The sequence below is a fragment of the Callionymus lyra genome, chromosome 1, assembly GCF_982586985.1.
Source record: "Callionymus lyra chromosome 1, fCalLyr1.hap1.1, whole genome shotgun sequence".
NCBI classification, from domain to species: domain Eukaryota; kingdom Metazoa; phylum Chordata; class Actinopteri; order Syngnathiformes; family Callionymidae; genus Callionymus; species Callionymus lyra.
Window position 1 is genome coordinate 11,751,679 of NC_141818.1, and position 20,118 is coordinate 11,771,796.

Sequence of the window (20,118 nt, forward strand, 5' to 3'; positions counted from 1 at the left end):
AAGTGGAACATCTATTATCGATGCTTTTTTGAAACACAATTTCACAGCCGCACAAATAATGGACCTCCGTGACGGACCTGCACGAGCGAAGAGAGAGGTAGGTTGTCTGGACCCTCGAGAGGTAGAAAAACATTGGACATTGGATTGTTGCTCTGAGTGAGTCACGTAATAGACTGGGAATCAAAAATGGTTTATTAACCTGTAGAAGATTATTCTGGTCTGGACAGTGTAATAACCAATGACCATTTTTTGTGGAGTATTATGTAATACTTGAAAATATATCAACGGTTGAGTTTGAAACAGATCTAAAACCACTGAGGAGATATTTAAACAGAAATAAATACACTTTAGTTTAAACTTACACAGTAAAATTCTTGGTTGTCAAATTCCGAATTAGGTAAAAGAAAAAGGAAAAATAACACAGTATAATACCAGAATAACCCTTAAAATGATACTGTAAACAAACCACCAATATTCTAAAAATGTTATATAAACAGGAAAAACAAAATTCAAACTAGGAAATGATAATGACTGAGTTAAAGTGCAAATGTTGGTCCTCCCACACTGTTTGTGTTTCTTTAAAAATCAAATATAATACTGTGAGACTCGAGCCGGAGCAGACACATGCCATGTATTATTATTATTATTATTATTTTCTCTTTGCTAGTGTTATTGTGTTTCCTCTACAAGTCATTGAATTTATCAGAAAATGTATTTTTGTGGATTTGGGTGAAAGCAATTCAATAAATGATCTTGGGCGATTAAAAAAAATAAATCGATTATATATATTTTTTAATTGTTTTAGATATATGGCTTTAAGTGTGTGTTGTTTAGTTGGAGCTGCACAGAATTTAAATTCCGAGGGTCTGTCTTTATGGTCAGGTACATTTAAAGGGCAATTCATGTCAAACTCCAACTTTTCATGTTTCAAATGTTGAAGTCTTCCTCTCCAAGATGCAGTAAGTTTTTCTTTGAACCACATTTTGATAAATTGTGAAATGTTGCTTCTTAGAATGATTCTATAAAGTGACGAGTGAGTAGAACGGATGGTAAACTGAAATCCTCCACTGTTGCCGAAGGGGGCGCCATTGCCTTTTACAACATTAAAATATTACAACTAAAACACTGGGATAGTTTACAGACAGTTCGAGGGGATTCCTGGTAGTCCCGTTACTGAGAAGGATGGCCATGAAATTTTGGAAATCCGTGAAAACTCAGGGGGGGTGACTGGTCACGCGAGCATCATCCTTATAAACCTCCTCAGATACGAGAGACAGTCACAGTCACTGGACTAACAGCTGCAAAAATGAACGAGTATGAACCGTTGCTTACCAAAGACCCCGCACTAAAGCGGGATAGTAAGGTATGGATTGTGATTTTGTTTTTTATTTTAATGAAGATATTCAGAGTTTTTTTTTCTTTCTTCAACCGCAGCTGCCCAACAGGTCTCTGCTGATGGCCATGTTCGCTGCGGGCATTGGAGGGACTTTCCAGTATGGATACAACGTCTCTGTCATCAACGCTCCCACCCAGGTACAGACTTATTATTGATCACAAGTTTTAGATATTTAGTAATAAAAAGTAATACTCAATATGAGTAACGAAATTGGCTAAATGAACAATATATACAATTTTAATTAAATGCTTAAACCCATTGCTTTATATTATAAAGTACAGATTTGATCAAAAATCAAATTTAGACAATAATTGTACTTGAAATATACTTCATGTCATTCGCACTAATTAAAAAAACATGAAACAAATAACAAAATAACATTTTTTATCATACATAAGTAAAATAACCTAAGATTGTTTATTGCTAGTTTTGTAAACTCAACATATTGTTTTTTGTTGTCGTGTCAGTACAGAATAAAAGAGTGAAATAAGATAACACACGAAATAAACAATAGAAAAACTGAACTAAGGCCCAAAGGAATCCATTCTGCGGCACCTCTTGTTCATAATGAACAATTGATAGAAATGTTGAGGGTATTCCCGACTACCATCTGGATCATTTTATATATTAAAGGATTTGTCACTGGTTTGTTTGGCTTCTCTAGTAAAAAAAAAAGAGAAGAAAATAATAATATATTTGATAAAATTCATATGGTTTAAATCAATGACAACAGTTACATTATCATAATATTTAACAATAAATATGCATTTGTATATATTAATAAATGTAACTTCTCAAGGTGAGAATGTAGGTGAGGTCATTCATCTAGACTCAGAGGCAACACAAGGGATACCACAAGCACATTTGTTTCCATGCCTTCGGGTCACCTTGACCCTGAGATAACACAAGGGTTCATGTATTTGCCTATATGTATGAATTTGTAGTAATGTTTCTATGTATTATTTTTATTACAGTTTCTTCTCCTCTAACTAATATTTTATTATTTTAAATCAGTTTTGTTTATACACATATCTTTTGCATACATATCCAACAATATATTAAGTAGGTGAATTTTAAAATGTAACAAATTTTTATTTTAATAATTAGTGATAGAACAGATTGACAGCATCAATATTATCATCATCCAGATGCAGGAAGCATTGCTCCGAACTGACTTTTGTATTTCCATGTAGTTGTACCAGAATGACGAGGATAATATGTGAAAAACACCCAAAATTATAAACACGTTTTCAGATTCAAACCAGTTCTGTGTACAATTCTGCTTTCTCTCGGTAGTCTGTGCAGAATTTCATCAACCAAACATGGCAGGACCGATACCAGAGCGAGATATCGCAGGGTGTTCTCACGCTCCTGTGGTCTGTCATCGTGTCCATATTCACGTTAGGGGGTCTGATAGGTGCTCTGCTCGGAGGAACCTTAGCGGTCAAGATAGGAAGGTATGGGAGGAGAAATATTGAGGCATGGATATCCCAGTTTGAATGTGTTTTGTGTTTACAGAAAAGGGACTTTGTTGACCAACAATGTTTTTACGCTCTCGGGTGCCTTGTTCATGGGTCTGAGTCGACCCACCGGCAGGTTCGAGCTTCTCATCGTTGGACGTCTGCTCGTAGGAATACAAGCTGGTAAATCCCGACTTGAGTCTGAATGATTTTATCACATATTTTTGACATCGAAAAACACAATATTTTGTAGGAATGGGAATATGTGTCCAACCGCTATATTTGGGGGAAATTGCTCCCACTCGGTACCGAGGTTTAATGGGAATGGGAACTTCCATTTTCATCACTATTGGGATCCTGATGGGACAAGTCATTGGCCTCAAGTAAAAGCAGCTTTGATTAAATTTTGCTATTTTATGGGTGTTTTATTAATAAAGCTTGTTTTTGGTTTCACAGAGAACTGTTGGGCGCTGAAGAATACTGGGCCGTTCTGCTCTCCACCACATGTGTCCCAGCACTGGTGCAGCTTGTCATCCTTCCATTCTTCCCAGAGAGTCCACGCTACCTTCTCATTGACAAAGGAAATGACGTGGCGTGTGAAAAAGGTGTGTGACTGCCTTCCTTAATCCTGAACGGGTTTGACAATGAGTGTCTTTGTGTTGCTTTACTGAATAAAACCGTGATTTTTTTTTTGTGAATTAGCAGAAATACATGGATTTTCTTGGGTAAAAAAAAATAATTAAAAACCAAATAACCCCAAAACTCTGAAGAGAGAAGTGGAGCAAGAAGAGAGAAAGGTTTAAGGCATATTATAGGCCTTAAAGATATTGAAATCGCCTTTATTTATCATTATTAAATATCGTTTAAATTTGTTCTATTTGAATTTTCATGGGTGTCTTCTGCCTCTCTTCTCACCCAATTTAAGTAGCTGAAATTCTGGGATTATATCGTACTAAGTATGTAATAAATGATGGTTTATATTTCATGAGAAACTAGAAAGATGCATTTTAATTTTTATCTTAAAATAGAAAAATTAAAAGAAAAAAAACAATGAAGAAATCTTCAAAACTTAACCTTCAAAAATATCTCTGTCTCTTAAATCTTAAGGTAAAAAAACATGAGTCTGATTTGAAACGTGGTTTCTAAATAAGTTCAATGTTCATACTTGAGCTCAGAACACATTTTTAGGATTATATAAGAGTTTAATGACACTAAAAAAAGATTTCTTGACAGAGTCTGTGTTTCACATGTAATTTGATTAAGGGATAATTAATGTTTTCACATCCGTGTTTCTTTTCTCAAGATGAGTCAGCATTTCATGTTTTTTTTTCTTGCCATGATGTCACTTAACACGTGAGTGTATGGAAAGCATCAGAATCTGTCTGCGGAACTAAAAACCGTCCGATAACCTCATTACATACACTTGACGCTCGATATCCTTTCGGAGAATCTAATCTTTGCTTATAGCCTCAGACCAAAATAAAAGGTTACTAAATGTCCTGTGATTTTCTTTTTTGTTAAGCTCTGAGGCAGCTGCATGGCGCTTGTCATTGTGACAGCGAGAAGGAGGACATCGAGAAGGAGAGAAACAATTTCCTTGGATTCAAAGCCAAGAAGCCCTGGGAACTGTTCAGCGACCGCAGTGTGCGTCTGCAGCTCCTGACCGTCATGATTCTTAATTCGGCCCAGCAGCTCAACGGCATCAACGCGGTCTGTAACTGTGATAACAATGACTAAAGGAAACCGTTTATTGAAACTCATATTGACTTTTTTTTCCCTCAGATCTACTTTTACGCCAGCTATGTATTTGGCGAAGCGAAAATTCCAGCTGAAAACATCCCATACGTCACAGTAGGCACAGGCGCCTGTGAATGTCTGACTGCATTAACCTGTGTACGTATCTTTCTATTATCTAACTATTTCTAACTATTTCCCAGGAGATCGCTTCGTGAACAATTCATCTATTGTTGTAAAGTGTGTAAATCAGGTGCCCCCCCTCCCCCTCCCTCCCCCATGATTACAAACCCTGATACAGTTTAGGTTCTTTGAAAAGGTACACGAGACGGATGTTAAATCTAAAATGCACCATGAAAGGTTGGAGCTAAAGAAAGATAATCGTTTCTTTCTCGGTTTTTGTGACACGTTGTGTGTCTGACGCAGGGTCTGCTGATCGAAAGTCTGGGAAGGCGAGTTCTGATTACAGGTGGATACGTCCTAATGAGCGTCTTCTGCATATTATTCACGCTCACGCTGACCTATCAGGTACGTTGATGACAATTACCCTCGTGTTTGCGGCTTTAACTCAATCCTTTGCCCTCAGGATGCCGGTCCAGTCCTTCCATACCTGAGCATGGCCTGCATTTTCGCATTTATTCTCAGTTTTGGTTTAGGCCCGGGTGAGTTAAGAAGTATTAGCGTCTCGTTTTTTTTTTAAGGTTTTCGCTTTATTTCCTGTTGATTCTTCTCAAAGGTGGAGTGACCAACATTTTGACGACAGAGCTGTTCACACAGACGACACGTCCTGCAGCGTACACCATCGCTGGGATATGCAACTGGAGCAGCTTCTTCCTCATCAGCATGGTCTTCCCCTTCATCGTGGTGAGCAGATAATATAAATGATTACTTGTTTACATTTCTCGAAAATATGTCTTAACAAATGATTTCATCTCTTCCCGCAGCTGCAACTGCAGCAGTACTGTTTCCTCGTCTTCATGGTCATTTGCTGCTCGGTGGCGCTGTTCATCTTCTTCGCCGTTCCAGAAACCAAAAATAAAAGTTTTGTGGAAATTCAGAACCACTTTAACTCCTCAAACAGGAAAGCATCGACAGCAAATGGAACTTCACTCTTAGGATCCAACTTGTAATGTGATTTGTTTTCCTTGATATTACATTTATTAAAGCTTCTGTTTATTTATCTGGATGGAGTCGATGACTGGATCAGTATTTAAACTACAGTTTTGATAAGAGAGGAACTTCAATTCTGGTTTCAGAAATAAAAGTCAGTGTTTTTCATGCTTGTTAAAAGTTGGATCGTGAATGAGGATCACATGAACCTGCTGAGCAGCATGTGGTTCCTGTCTGCCAAAATTAAGTCACGGCAAGACCTTTATGTGGTCGTTATTCTCCGGTCTGTCAGTGCTCGGATTATGGACTTTTATTTGACCCGAGTACAATGAACCGAAGTAAAAATGTTCTCTGAGTTTGTATCCATTTTTAATAAAGGTTGAAACATGAAAGATTTGTTTTAACTTATTCGTGTTTCTCCTCGCAGACTCTTTGACTTGATCTCTAATAAGGATTGACTTATTCTCCACGTTTGTCTAAAACATGACATTAGGATCTCAATTACTCTAAAGACAAAACCAACATGCTAAGAGGTGTGATACAAAGCAGATACACATCTACACTAAGAAATGTCAGTAATGAACATGTTCAGTAAGAAAGACTGAATTATTTGCTACACACAATAAAATTGAAAAGAAAAAGTAAGTAAGTAAGTAATAGTTATTTGTAAAGATATTTCTAGACCAGGGTCACAAGGGGCTTCAACAATCAAAAACAATACACAGGTAAAATATATACCAGAACACAATAGCTGGAGCACACTCTGGAATTAATTTCCAATAATATTATTAAGAAATTATTAACAAATAATAATTATTTATTATTATTACTACTACTACTTCTATTATTATTATTATTATTATTATTATTATTATTAGTAGTAGTAGTAGTAGTAGTAGTAGTAGTAGTAGTAGTAGTAGTAGTATCAGACATCGAAATACACACCTAAACCAAACAGAACATAAACTCTATAACAACCTTATCTTAATAGACAAAACTAAGCGAAAAGTAAATACTATTACTACTGAGTTATTGGACAGTAAAGTCTTAATTTTGATTTATTTAAAAAAAGACAAATCATTGTGGTAATTGAGTTTCTCCAGTAGGTGGCGCCACGAACTTTAATGAGGTTCTAATTTCCAGCAGAAGAAGAGAGCAGCATGGCGACCGAGTGAAGCACACACGCTCGTTTATTTACAAATAAAAAACATTCAATCATTTTGGTGATTAGAAAGGAGTAACAGGCGCTAAAATGTCTCGACTTATCGTTAAAAATCTCCCGGATGGGGTAAGTAATGATCCAGATAATAGTTTTTAAGAATTTGAACTGTTAAGAGTCTACATGTGTCGCCTGTGTTCCCAGATGAAGGAGGATCGGTTCCGAACAATGTTTGCTGACTTTGGCACAGTGACCGACTGCACACTCAAGTTTACTAAAAAGGGGAAGTTTCGTAAGTTCGCCTTCGTGGGCTTTAAAACGGACGAAGAAGCGAATAAAGCGCTGAAGCATTTTCACAGGAGTTTCGTGGACACGTCGAGAGTGACGGTACGTCATGTCATGACGTCAGAGTTGGTTTCAAAATATCCAATTTAATAATGCATTTGTTCCGCTGTAGGTGGAAATGTGCAAAAACTTTGGGGATCCTACCAAAGAAAGGGCATGGAGTAAACACACGCAGAAGTATGTTCCGGAAAAACCTTCTCTCCCGACTGCCAATGACATAAAAAAGGTTTGAAATTAATATTTTTTAAATTTTTCATGGCTCTGTAGCTTATTTTTGCAACATCTTCATCAAAGATTTAATGCATGCAACAAGCTCATACAAAAAGACTGGAGTTGTTTTAAAAAAAATCAAATATTATTTCTATTCGATGTCTTCACCCCACTTGTACTAGAATATCAAATGTATTGTAGAAAAATCCTCTGGTATTTTTATGTATTACACAACCTTGTTTTATTCACAGAAGAACAAGGACAAAAAGGAAATAAACAGTGCCCTGGGAAAGGTGAGTCGATGCTCATTCAGTGTTTTACGATTATAGAGATTTTATGGATGAATCAAACATATATTTGATATAACATATGGCTGTGCAACAACTATTACACTAAATAGTTATTAAGATATTTACACAAATGAGTGATGAGTAGAAAACCACTTGTCTGTTTTACCTTTAGCTGCAAGAAGATCAGGAATTCAAGGAGTTCCTGTCAGTGCATCAGAATCGCGGACAGGCACAGACCTGGGCAAACGATGCCATTGAACAGACAGACACTGCAAAGCCTAAGAGCAAGAAGGAGGATGACGGAGATGATTACCTTAACTTTGATTCTGACGAGTCGGAGAATGAGGATGATTATCAAGAACAGGATCAATTTGAAGACGACAAAGAAGAAGAAGAAGGTAAATATTGAACTAGTGTCTTGAATTAATGTCTTCCTCATGGCAACATTTTATTGTGTTTTATTCCAGGAGCTACAAGGGAAGCACTAAAGTCCACCCTGTCAGACATGGACTACCTGCGTTCCAAAATGGTTAAAGCAGGAGATGAGAGTGAAGGTGATGATGATGTTGATGAAGAGGATGAGGACGACAAAGATGAGGAGGATAAACCACAGCAGCAGACAGACAGTGCCTATGAGAGTGGAGACAAGGACAACAGAACAAAATCTGTTAGTAAGAAGGACAACAAAGAGAAGAAGAGCACCAAGCAGGAGGTGATTGATCACTTTGTCATTGTCATTGTATTCCTGAAGCGTTTTAAAGTTCCTTATTGTGGTTTCAGACCGACCCAGTCACTGACTACACAGTGAAGCTAAGAGGAGTCCCGTTCACAGTGAAAGAGGTACCTTCTTGAGGTTTACAAATAAGTGTAAGACTGTGATTATAATTTGGGTTTTTTTTCTCTCAGAGACAAATCAAAGAATTCATGTTGCCACTGAGGCCTGCAGCTATCAGAATTGGACGAAATGAAAGTGGCAACAGGACAGGTAAGATATCTCTGTCAGGAATATACTTGATGAAGATACTGCTCACTAAGAATCATATTTCTGAAGTAATATGCTTTAAAAACAATATCGATCAATTGCAACAATAACATGATAAATGTGTCTGTATTTCAGGGTACGTGTATGTAGATGTGCACTCGGAAGAAGAGGTGGGAAAAGCCTTGAAGAAGAACAAAGACTACATCGGTCAGAAACTATTATTTGAGGCTATTTCTCTTTTGATTTCATTCTGCTTTACCAGAATGACTTTGACTCTTAGGGGGCAGATACATCGAGGTCTTCACGGCAAGTTCTTCAGGGCGGAGCAGACGAGATAAAAAGGAGAAGGAGATCGACAGAGACTTCTCTAGGAAGCTTAAGGATGATGAAGTGGAGGAAGATGTATCAGAGTCTGGGCGACTCTTCATCAGAAACCTTCCTTATACCTGCACAGAGGAGGAGATAAATGAATTATTCACCAAACATGGTGAGTTTTTAATATAAATCCAGCAGTTGTCAAGGTGACATTCTTGTGCTTCACCTGCTCACAGGTCCTATATCTGAAATCGTCTTCCCTATTGACAATCTGACCAAGAGGCCCAAAGGGTTTGCTTTCGTCACATACATGATTCCAGAGAACGCTGTGGCGGCGCTCTCGCAGCTGGATGGACATGTATTTCAGGTGAAGCAGATTTTGGTTCAAATCAAATGATGACCTGTCTCACTGTAATTTTCCTCTTTTTTTCAGGGCCGTATGCTTCATCTTCTTCCTTCCACTTTAAAGAAGGAAAGTTCAGAATCCGATGCAGGGGGTCCTGGTTCTTCATCATATAAACGACAAAGGGATGCTAAAGCCAAAGCTTCAAGCACGAGGTAAATTAATTAGAGTTTGTATTTTCAAGTCATGACTGGTTCTTAACTTCTTTTCTTCTTGCAGTTCTCACAACTGGAATACTTTGTTTCTCGGCACGAGTGCTGTTGCCGACGCCATCGCTGAAAAATACAACACCACGAAAAGTCAAGTTTTGGACGATGTAAACATTTATTTTTTGTTTGGTTAAATTTTTTTTTTTTAATTAATAACCCTACTGTTGATTATTTTTAATTTGATATTTTTGATCTCCGCAGGAGTCTGCAGGAAGTGTTGCAGTCAGAATGGCGCTCGGAGAGACTCAGATAGTCCAGGAGACGCGCCAGTTCTTGATCGACAACGGCGTGAGTCTGGACTCCTTCAGTCAGGTGTGTTCATCAGACGCAGAACACAATGTGTTCAGAGGGGAAACATGATTTGTACAACAGTTATCACCCTATGATTGTCAGGCTGCGGCAGCAAGGAGCACGTCTGTCATTTTGGTTAAGAATCTCCCAGCTGGAGTCACAACATCAGAGCTGGAGCAGCTCTTCTCTCCTCATGGCTCTGTGGGCCGAGTTCTGCTTCCCCCGTCTGGACTGACCGCCGTTATCGAGTTCCTGGAGCCAACAGAAGCGAAGAAGGCCTTCACTAGACTGGCCTACAGCAAGGTCTGCTATTATAAAGAGGATTCATGTTTAACACGTGTTTAAATGAACTTTACTGTCTTGATTTTTCAGTTTCAACATGTGCCACTTTACCTTGAGTGGGCCCCTGTAGGAGTATTTGTTGCTCCTGCACCAGCACCAGGTAAGATTCTATGGGTTCACTAAATACAACAGTAACAGTTGGTCTTTAAGTTGTAACAACTTGTACTATATTAGGCAAACCAGAGGTGACAGAGGAGAAGGAAAGGGAGAACGATGATGAGAAGAAGGAGGAGGAGGAGGAGGAGGAAGAGGAGGAAGAAGACGATGCTCCAGGTTCAACCCTTTTTATCAAGAATTTGAATTTTGACACGACCGAGCAGAAACTACAAGAGGTTTGCTTTTCTTCTGGAGTCACCCGGTTCATATATTTTTGATTTCTAATACAACATTACTCTGTTTGTTTCAGGTGTTTTCAAAGTGTGGCAAACTCAAGTCGTGTACAATCTCCAAGAAGAAAGACAAGACGGGTAAACGAATCACAACACGCTTACATGAACATTTTTGTATAACTTTCATCATTTCTTTATGATTTCCATCTATTTTGGGGCCTTTGTAGTAGTGTTTGTGTTTGTAGAACGTTTCCTTATTGCTTTCTTTAAGATTTTAGCGAGCACCTGTTACCAAAAAACATGGTGGGTTCCTATGATAATGGTCTATGCTGTGCCTTTTTTTTTGTAAAATATTGGTCTTAAGTAAAGGACAGAGTGTTGAAGATTGAAGATCTTTTCAGCTAATCTATAAAAAGTATGTTTCTCCTTCAGGCAAGTTTTTGTCAATGGGCTACGGTTTCCTTCAGTATCAGACGGCAGAAGCAGCACAGAAGGCTCTTCGCCAGCTTCAGGTAATGACAGAAGTTACCAAATTATATCGTTTTTTTAAATGAATGTGTATTAACCTGCTCTTTCTCTATCACACCTCCAGCACTGCACTGTGGACGACCACCAGTTAGAAGTGAAGATTTCAGAAAGAGCCACGAGGTACGACTCTCTTCACCTAGAGTATTTTTCACATAGCCAAACACACAATTTCATCTCTAATTCTATTTTAAAAATTAATGAAATGTGTCTTAAATATTAGACTGTTAATTAATATAGAAATGTGGTATTGGATATAATGTATACATTAGATTGCTATTTTATTCCTTTTAAAAACTTTATCAACCAGTGGTTCATTCAATTATTTTTTCATAGGTGTGAGGCGCTTAAAAGCAGGTTGAAAAGATCATTTTTGTCTCCACACAGTGTCAGAATAATGCAACTGCAACAACGTGGAACACCCATTGCCACATACCACATATGCATTTATTTACAAGGCAAAAGGAAGGCTCCGTTTTTTGGTTTTATTTTCAAGTAACCCTCAAAAGATTTTAAAGATCACCATATGAAAACACTGTTTCAGACCCACTGTTATAAAGCAGTGTGGTGGTCACATGACACTCACAGACTCTCTTGAGTTTGTCTAGACGATGAACAAACGATATAGTCAGTTGGGCTGAAAATATTTTGTCTTTTTGTGACTGACAGAGCGACAGATGTAACGCGTAAGAAAAAGCAGCAGGAGAAGAAACAGACCGGATCAAAGATTTTGGTCCGTAACATTCCATTCCAGGCCAACATCAAGGAAATCAGAGAACTCTTCTGGTATTGACGACTCTAATCTGAACCTTTGAAACATTAAGTTCAATTATATTTAAATGTTTTCTCCTCTCTGTCCTAACAGTACGTTTGGGGAACTAAAAACTGCTCGTCTGCCAAAAAAAGCTTCTGGCTCAGGGAATCATAGAGGTTTTGGTTTCATAGACTTTATGACCAAACAAGATGCAAAGGTTTGTTTAAACGACTGAAGTTTGAAGTGCATGTTGATTTTTATTTTTTTATGGTACTATTTTTCGTTTTCTATCTTACAGAAAGCGTTCGCTGCTCTTTGCCACAGCACTCATTTGTACGGGCGACGCCTGGTGTTAGAATGGGCTGATGCTGAGGAGACGGTTGAAACGTTAAGACGCAAAACAGCTGAACATTTTCATGGTAAATATAATTAACACATAGTCTAGAACAAAACAATGCAAGATCTTACACTTTGTTTTCTTTCAGTGGCTTCCAAAAAGCCCCGGAAATCCGAAGTAATGGAGGGAATCATGGAGAAGATGGAAACGGATGGAGCGGATGACTGAATTGTAGAAATTTATTAAAGAATATAAACACGGTTTTTGGATTTGACAAAGCCTGTGTTGCTTGTGATCAGCAGTGGCTATAAATATAGGGATTTATATTTAAATCAGGATCCAACACGTTTTTTTTTAATTTCTTGTTTATGTGTTTATAAAAAAAAAGGAAACTTCGAGTTTGTGAGTCTTTTATTGTGAAATCCGTGGTCAGCTGACGAGTCATGTTTGGGAGGATCACGTGACTGGGATAACATGGCGTTCAAGTGCGTAAACATGGAGCGCCGCTATCCCGTGGTTTCCACCTTTTGCGCAGTTTTCTGTGTTTTGCTGGTCAAAACCGAGCCGGTTCGAGCGGATATCTGGTCGGCTGTTCTCGACCCGCAGAGCGGTCAGATCTCCGTTCTGGACGAGTACCGGGAAGGTTCGGTAGCCTGGGCCAACTTCACTGACGACATCCAGAATTCAGGGTACGTTGTTACGCGGTTATTATATAGTGCTAAGTTGAAAAAAATGTGTAACTAAATATAAAATCTAAACTTAATGATGCACGTGATTGTAAATTTCTAAAAAAGCAATAAATGCACAAAAAATGTTTTGGTCAGCAAAATTGTTTGCGCAATTAATTTCACTTCCTTTTTACTCATAAATGAAGATCAATCAACAACAAGCTTTCCATGAATTGATTTAAACCAATATTTAAATATTTGTGAATTACTAAATGCATGTTTCAAAAGTCATTGCAAGTCCTACACGTTTCGGTCATTTCTTTTTGCAGGAGCTAAGGTCTCAAGTGTACAATTCACCTAGTCAATGTGTTGAAAAGTTGTTTTTTTTTAATGCAATGATTGTGTATTTTTAATTAAATATGAAACATAACCAGGTTATTTGAAATGTCTGTTAAATCTAGATTATAGATTACAGTAAAATTGTAATTTCCTTCCACATCCTGTATTTTTTTTAAAACTTTAACTGTTGACCTGGAAGATTTGATGCAAAGGGGAACAAAAGAGACACGATTGATGTTTACATAATCTGGAGAGATTAGGAAGATAAAACCACAACAAAACATCAATGGAGAAGTTATCTGTGAAAAGGAGGAAGTCAACCAGATAATCGTTAAATCCATAAAGTCTTTATTATAACATATGACCTGTAGTCTTTGGGCGTCCACACTGGTTTAATTTATGCCTTTACTGCTGTTTAGACTTGTAAGTTATCCTTATCTATTACTATTTTAACGTTATAAAGTGCATTTCAAGACCAAGCTAATTTCATTTTGATTTGATAAATAATGATCTTGTTCGTTCTTACAGCTGCCTTTTAACAAATATCATTCCAAAGACTGATCTTAACCCTTTTTCAAGGAAAATCTTTAAGAGCAAAAACCCAATAAAGTGGTCAAACAAGGAACAAGAATAAATCATTTTAAATAAATATTAAAGAATCAATAACATAAAGTAGATTTTGATAGAACAGTAATGGTCGTGGACGAGACCGATCCAAACAGTCTGTTTAAAACTGAGCGAGACAAAATTAAAACCCATTTTTGTGTTTAATAATATGTTTTATTGTTCTACAGTTGGTCCTTTTTGGAGGTGACCACCAGCTCTGGGTTCAATGACAGTCTTCAGGCGTACCTGGCGGGTGCAGTGGAGGGAGCAGCCACATCCCAGGTCAGTCTTTTAATGTCTATGGAGTTTCCCATCAGTAATGACTGACTGGAATAGTTTTTAAAATAATTATTATGGTTCCAGCTCATCTATAAGCACTGGATGAACACTTTGATGAACTACTGTGGTCCCTTCACATCCGAGACCAGTTACTGTGAGCGACTGAAGTCGTACATCACCAGTAATCTAGAGTGGGTCCAGGAGCAAATACAGAGTCAGCCCAATTCTCCGTACTGGTATCAGGTGATGGATTTTCATTCAGCCGAGAGCCGATCTAGCTCCTCTTTCGTAACCTTCATTTGATGTTCACCAGGTTCGTCTAGCGCTGCTGCAGGTTAAAGGATTAGAGGACGGCTACAACAGTGAGCTCTCCTTCCCACTCGGTTCATTCTCTCTAAATCCAATGGGTTTTTTGTAAGTAACTACTCGTTTATAACCACTTTGAATCCAGCTTCATTCTCACAAGTTCTCCCTCTTGGTCACCACAGACTCTTCCAGCTAGGAGGGGACATGGAAGACTTGGAGTCGGCTCTGAATAAGTCCAGCATGACTCGGCCGCTCGGATCCGGCTCGTGCTCCGCTCTCATCAAGCTGCTGCCCGACAATAAGGATCTGCTGGTGGCTCACGACACGTGGAACAACTACCAGTCCATGCTGCGCATCATGAAGAAATACATTTTCACTTTCAGTGTCTCTCCTCTAGGTACCCCCTTCTTCTCCAACACACTTTCAAATATGAAAAGACAACAGGCGTTACCTAGTAACTTAAACCAGTGTGGACCTTAAACACTACTGCAAGATTTACATTTATTAAGTCAAACATGTACGGTCAAGGTAATGATTTATATTGATCCCTTCATCCAGTGATCCAGGCCCTATGGTTATGTTTGACTCCTTTCAAAGTGTACAATTAAGAGTAAAACCAAGGAAGGAAAACAGAGATGATAAGATAGTTACGAAATATTAATCTTCCAATATTGACAATATTGCAATCAGTCACTTTCTGTCACAGAATTGTTGGTAAATATTATTTTTTCTTGGTTGAGACTCAAACTTTTTATAGACTTTGGTCCCATGAACGATTGGGTTTTGACCCCACTGGTCTAGATACTTTGGTGACGCACAAAAATGAACGTCATTGAAATGTGCATATTGAACTTTTTTAAAATTTTATTTTACAAATTTAAATAAAAAAATACAACTTTTTGGGGGCCTTCCCAATACACAGAACACTTTTTGTGTTGCATTAAACATGTCTATTCCTAAACAGAAACAATAAAGAATAATCTTTTTCTTTTGGAATGTTTTTAGAAGGTGATGGTGTCAATTTACATGCAAAATCTTTCCTCAGAAACAAGTGTCATTTATTTGTACATGTGGTTTTGCTATTGTTTAAGAATTAAATGCAGTATTGTCTTACAACTAAAACATTTTTTTCATTTCAGATAATTTCTCTATTCCTGGAGGGACTCAGGCCTTCTCGTCTTATCCTGGATCTATTTTCTCTGGGGATGACTTTTATATCCTCAGCAGTGGCTTAGTACGTGAGAGCACGTTTTTTGTCATGGCATGTACATTTTTTATGACCTATATTTCGTCTGCAGGTCACCTTGGAAACCACGATCGGGAATAGCAACCCGGCTCTGTGGAAGTTCGTGAAGCCCTCTGGCTCGGTGATGGAATGGCTTCGGAACATCGTGGCGAACAGACTGGCTGTGACTGGGAAGGACTGGGCTAAGATTTTCAGCAAGTACAACAGCGGAACGTGAGTGAAAGTCTATCTTTAAATGTCCCAGATCTTTCGGATTTGTCACGAGCAGGAAGGCGATTTGTAATGAGTCACATGTAAAGTCACAAGTCTAACTCATTGACTGATGACAAAGGTTGTTGAAATGCTTACGCTGCATTGTTTTTGTGTTTGGTAGCTATAACAACCAGTGGATGATCGTTGACTACAACAGATTCCGTCCTGGAATAAGCGACATTAAGGAGGAACTGTTTGTGGTGTTGGAGCAGATCCCGTGAGTCAGTCCTGGAACTTCATAGTTCAGCTTTCCATGATTTTATAATTCATTTTTAACTGAATATCAACTACGTTTAAATTTCCAGAGGCAAAATTGTTTACTCAGACAAAACCCAGGAGCTTCTTAAAAAAGGATACTGGGCAAGTTTCAACATTCCGTAAGTACCGGCGTGAATTTAAAAAATGGAAGAGTTTGACGATCTTTCTGGTTCTAACAGTCGATTTCGTTTAGGTACTACGTTGAAATATTCAACACCAGCGGCTGCAATGAGCTGGTGGAGAAGTATGGCTCCTGGTTTACTCTGGACCAGAATCCTCGGGCTCAGATTTTCAGGAGGAACCAAACAGATATCAAAGATGTGGACTCCATGGTGCGCCTCATGAGGTGCGTGTGGTATTGGGATGAGTTTTTTTTCTACACAGTCCAGTTGACTCGCTTTCGAACCACTTGGATAACGATGACCTGGATGAGTGAGAACCATCATGGATGTGTTCAGATATCTTTGATTTCTCTGCAGGTATAACAACTTCAAAGAAGACCCTTTGTCCTGGTGTGAGACGTGCGATCCAAAACCTAATGGAGAGAATGCCATTTGTTCTCGATCAGATCTAAACCTGGCTAATGGCTCCTACCCATTCGGTGCCTTGCAACAGAGATCGCATGGTGGAACCGATATGAAGGTTTGAAACTCTCAACCTGATCGATACACACTCTTGGGTCTTAAATACATGTTTTAACTCAGTTATTTGATGTTCTGTTCTGCACAGCTCACCTCTTACGGGATGTTCCGTCAGTATGAAATGGTGGCGGTAAGTGGACCGACATGGGCGCAGGTCCCCGCCTTCCAGTGGAGCACCTCACCCTACAAAGACCTTCTACACATGGGTCACCCTGATCGCTGGGAGTTTAAACCCATCCAGGTCACTTGGGCACCATGAAATAAAGTTTTTAAAAGGAATGAGCAAATGAAACAAAGGGAAATGATACGAGTAACCGAGAGTTTTCACTATAATTAAATGATCAGTTGAGAATTCAATACTGTTCAACGCACACATTTCTGTTTTAAAAACATGAATTTTACTTTCTGATTTAAAATGTGCAATATCTAACGATGGTTTGTAATGAGTTCTCTCAGTCGTTTACTGAAACTAATCACTAAATTCAAATTTTATTCAGATGTTTTTTTTTTATTGCAAAATCACATTTTGTATTTGCCTCTGCATGGTACCTGAATAAAGCTATGCTTCTCAACGTTTTTTGTGAAATTAATTCCCTTGTGATACACTGACTATATAACTACATCTGCTCAACATTGCATAATTGAAGAAAAGTGCGGACTAAGAAGTAAATACGAAGAAAACTTCGGACATTTAGCGCTCGTGAATGAATGAAGAATCTTTCTGGTCAGTGAAACAATGCAACGTGTGTAAAGGTCTCGACCAATCACACCGCACGTACACGTCAACGTCATCACGCACCGGAGTATGATCTACTCTGTCATGTTGACATTTTTTATCGGATCTTTTAAAACTTTTTCTCGAATTTAAATATCAAACATTGACCTCGTTCGCTAGAAGACATGTCGCTGTATGGAGACGATACTGCTGACGTGTAGTACTTGAAGGTAGGAAGTTAATCGTTAACGATTTATCAACGTTACATGTTCGGTGTTGTTACGTTGATACGGTTTGGAGCATTTTCTTCTCGATCTGAATTCGGTTTCTACTCTTTAGAAACAATGTTATAATCCAGCGTAAATTCTGACGTCTGTAGCGTTGTTACAATCCTAGCATATGGTTCTTAATCCCACTGTGTTAGCTATTCTTAGTTGTTCGTTAATATCGCAAATGTTAATGTTGTTAAAGGTGTACTTAGTATTCATGTGGTAACAACTGTAGAAGTAAACTTATTTTTAAATAAACAACTAGTAGTACTAGTCGGTTATACTGCTAAAAGTTCTGTCTATCTATCTATACTTTATTTGTTTACGAAAACGACAATTGTTTTACATTTAAACTAAGCCTTCTTAGATTTTTTAAAGTCATTCTTGTATAAATGCCTCAACATTAATGTTATCTGAGGAAAACGTGACGTTATTACATAATAACAATCCTACAATTTCGAAATGCCTTTGTTTTTGAAACACTTACAGTATATTAGAACTATTGGTATTCAAATGATCAGCAACTATCAACTCTTAACTACCCTTATTCAATATAAATATTTAGAAGTAAAGCACTTTTGTATGAAAGATGTCTTGTTAAATCTATATATTTGTCTCTGTTTTGCAGATCTTCTTGATGGCGCTTTTACAGCCAATCCACAATCTTAAAGATTATGTCACTCAGAATCCTCCACCAGTAACATTTTGCCTTTGTCTGTTGACCATGAGTATCTCCTTCATCAGTCTGGGATCCTATAGTGAGACGCACACACTTCCTAACCCTGATACAGTCAAGGTAAGGACTTGGTTTTTGGAGGGAAGCTCGTTTTATGCGATATAACAGATCCAATTCTAAACCTCCATTTCTTTTTTCTCCTCAGGACTGGAATCATGTACTTGCTACCTTATCAGAATTTCAATTGTGTGTCAATGCAAATTTTAGCTCAGATGAGAGAAAACCTACTACCCCTGCACATTCAAGTCAGAAAGAAACACAAGGACAGGCATCTTTAAACTCCACAAAACAGTCACTTATCTCTACCTTACACTTAAAAGTTCCTCTTTCTGTGAGGATGGAATCTATCAGGATTCTCAAGCATGATGAAGTTCTGCACACGACGATGAGATCCAGTCAGTTGAAGCTTGGCGGTTGGTTATTTATTGGAGATCTACTGTAATGAATTATGGTACGAAACTAAGACTTTGCTTATGTTTTTCAGGCAATGAAACCGTCAGTGTTGCGCTTTACCTACAGTCTGAAAATGACACGTCCTGCTGCATCACTATAAGTGCGCCAACACACCTCTTACCAACAAGCCTGTAAGTGGGTTTTTTACCTAAATATTCTGATTAATTGTCAGAAAAAATCCTCTATGTATCAGAATCAGAATCAGAATCAGAAAACCTTTATTAGTCCCGCGAGGGGAAATTCGGTATGCTTCTTAGCAGGCACAGTATCTGGTATGCAATAATAAAACTGTAACCATGTTTCTTTTCCTTTTAAAGAGTTCCACCTGAGTGCCCCGTATCGTCCAGAGACCACTCTCCCATCCTTGTAGAAGCTAAAAAATCTATACCAACAACAGCACATACCTGCTACAGTCTTACCTCGAGAAACGATCCTACACTAACTGTTATGTTGACACAGGTAAAGAGAACCACACTACAGCATTATTAATGCAACATAATGATCCTTTTTAATATGTTTTTTGGACCCTATAGGGGGAGCGGCATGTTGCAGTGAGGCATCTTTTAGAAGTCAGCCTGTTTCTGCTGAGCCTATGTTTACTACTTTGCTTTGCTGCTAGTCTGGCAAAATCTCTGATGGGAGGCAACCAGTGGAAGCAAATGGATTCACAAAATGTAATATTTCTCCATATTTTCGTTTCACATTTTCAAATATTTTATGTTAAAATGAAGGCTTGCCAATACATTTGTTTTTTTGCTATGCTTAGCTAGTAGACTCTAATCCACTGTAGTCGTTGCTGTAGTCGTGTGGCATGTTTTAATGACCATTTGATTGTGTTTGCAGGAACCTTTGATTGAAAGCTGACTTTTTTCATCCAAGAACATGGATCAGTCACGGGATTCAAATCAAGAGGGTGTGGCACTGTTTTGAAATGATTTATTATTAAAAAAAAAGGGCTTCTTTTTATACCAACCTTAGCTGTTGGGAGGACTTTTATCATAACAGGACAAGACTTTTTTTCTTGTGTATGAAGTCAATTCAACATAAATCTTGATAATTCTCAGGAAAGTTTGTTTTGCTAACATTAATGTTTAATGTGTACACAATAGATGGTATATTTATTGATGCATAATAAACACTATGGACAAGGTTTTGATCT

General features: G+C 38.0%; 4 protein-coding genes across 7 annotated transcripts; all 4 read left to right on the forward strand.

The window, feature by feature from the left end:
- The first annotated feature begins 58 nt into the window (after nucleotides 1–58).
- On the forward strand, nucleotides 59–5,720 carry slc2a11b (solute carrier family 2 member 11b). Of its 3 annotated transcripts, none has more exons than XM_087793571.1 (12): nucleotides 59–97; nucleotides 1,435–1,533; nucleotides 2,693–2,853; nucleotides 2,915–3,039; nucleotides 3,110–3,239; nucleotides 3,313–3,461; nucleotides 4,379–4,566; nucleotides 4,639–4,749; nucleotides 5,017–5,118; nucleotides 5,177–5,252; nucleotides 5,327–5,454; nucleotides 5,535–5,720. In XM_087793571.1, exons 1-12 carry the CDS (start codon nucleotides 59–61, stop codon nucleotides 5,718–5,720), a joined length of 1,494 nt encoding a protein of 497 aa, XP_087649697.1. The 3 variants fall into 3 exon arrangements, with proteins under 3 accessions (XP_087649697.1, XP_087649690.1, XP_087649682.1); XM_087793564.1 differs by lacking the exon at nucleotides 59–97 and adding an exon at nucleotides 1,307–1,363; XM_087793556.1 differs by lacking the exon at nucleotides 59–97 and having other exon boundaries at nucleotides 1,333–1,533.
- Nucleotides 5,721–6,847: 1,127 nt separating this feature from the next.
- Nucleotides 6,848–12,589, forward strand: rbm19 (RNA binding motif protein 19). 2 transcript variants are annotated; one of them, XM_087793583.1, is made up of 24 exons: nucleotides 6,848–6,988; nucleotides 7,064–7,246; nucleotides 7,317–7,430; nucleotides 7,666–7,707; nucleotides 7,877–8,102; nucleotides 8,172–8,416; nucleotides 8,485–8,544; nucleotides 8,611–8,689; nucleotides 8,822–8,893; nucleotides 8,967–9,173; nucleotides 9,238–9,368; nucleotides 9,435–9,559; nucleotides 9,624–9,720; nucleotides 9,815–9,925; nucleotides 10,007–10,207; nucleotides 10,277–10,346; nucleotides 10,421–10,578; nucleotides 10,653–10,713; nucleotides 11,008–11,087; nucleotides 11,168–11,223; nucleotides 11,770–11,886; nucleotides 11,966–12,071; nucleotides 12,153–12,273; nucleotides 12,340–12,589. In XM_087793583.1, the coding sequence occupies exons 1-24, from the start codon at nucleotides 6,953–6,955 to the stop codon at nucleotides 12,417–12,419; spliced, it is 2,778 nt and encodes a 925-aa protein (XP_087649709.1). In that variant the 5' UTR covers nucleotides 6,848–6,952; the 3' UTR covers nucleotides 12,420–12,589. The 2 variants fall into 2 exon arrangements, with proteins under 2 accessions (XP_087649709.1, XP_087649718.1); XM_087793592.1 differs by having other exon boundaries at nucleotides 7,669–7,707.
- Nucleotides 12,590–12,650: 61 nt separating this feature from the next.
- On the forward strand, nucleotides 12,651–17,358 carry plbd2 (phospholipase B domain containing 2). Its single transcript, XM_087793605.1, has 12 exons — nucleotides 12,651–12,880; nucleotides 13,993–14,086; nucleotides 14,168–14,326; nucleotides 14,397–14,497; nucleotides 14,572–14,786; nucleotides 15,529–15,623; nucleotides 15,688–15,848; nucleotides 16,009–16,104; nucleotides 16,193–16,264; nucleotides 16,339–16,491; nucleotides 16,625–16,787; nucleotides 16,875–17,358. The coding sequence occupies exons 1-12, from the start codon at nucleotides 12,666–12,668 to the stop codon at nucleotides 17,043–17,045; spliced, it is 1,695 nt and encodes a 564-aa protein (XP_087649731.1). The 5' UTR covers nucleotides 12,651–12,665; the 3' UTR covers nucleotides 17,046–17,358.
- Nucleotides 17,359–17,592: 234 nt separating this feature from the next.
- On the forward strand, nucleotides 17,593–20,099 carry LOC148087984 (transmembrane protein 248). Its single transcript, XM_087793616.1, has 7 exons — nucleotides 17,593–17,731; nucleotides 18,399–18,566; nucleotides 18,652–18,919; nucleotides 18,991–19,090; nucleotides 19,277–19,418; nucleotides 19,493–19,633; nucleotides 19,803–20,099. The coding sequence occupies exons 2-7, from the start codon at nucleotides 18,408–18,410 to the stop codon at nucleotides 19,821–19,823; spliced, it is 831 nt and encodes a 276-aa protein (XP_087649742.1). The 5' UTR covers nucleotides 17,593–17,731; nucleotides 18,399–18,407; the 3' UTR covers nucleotides 19,824–20,099.
- Nucleotides 20,100–20,118: the final 19 nt, after the last annotated feature.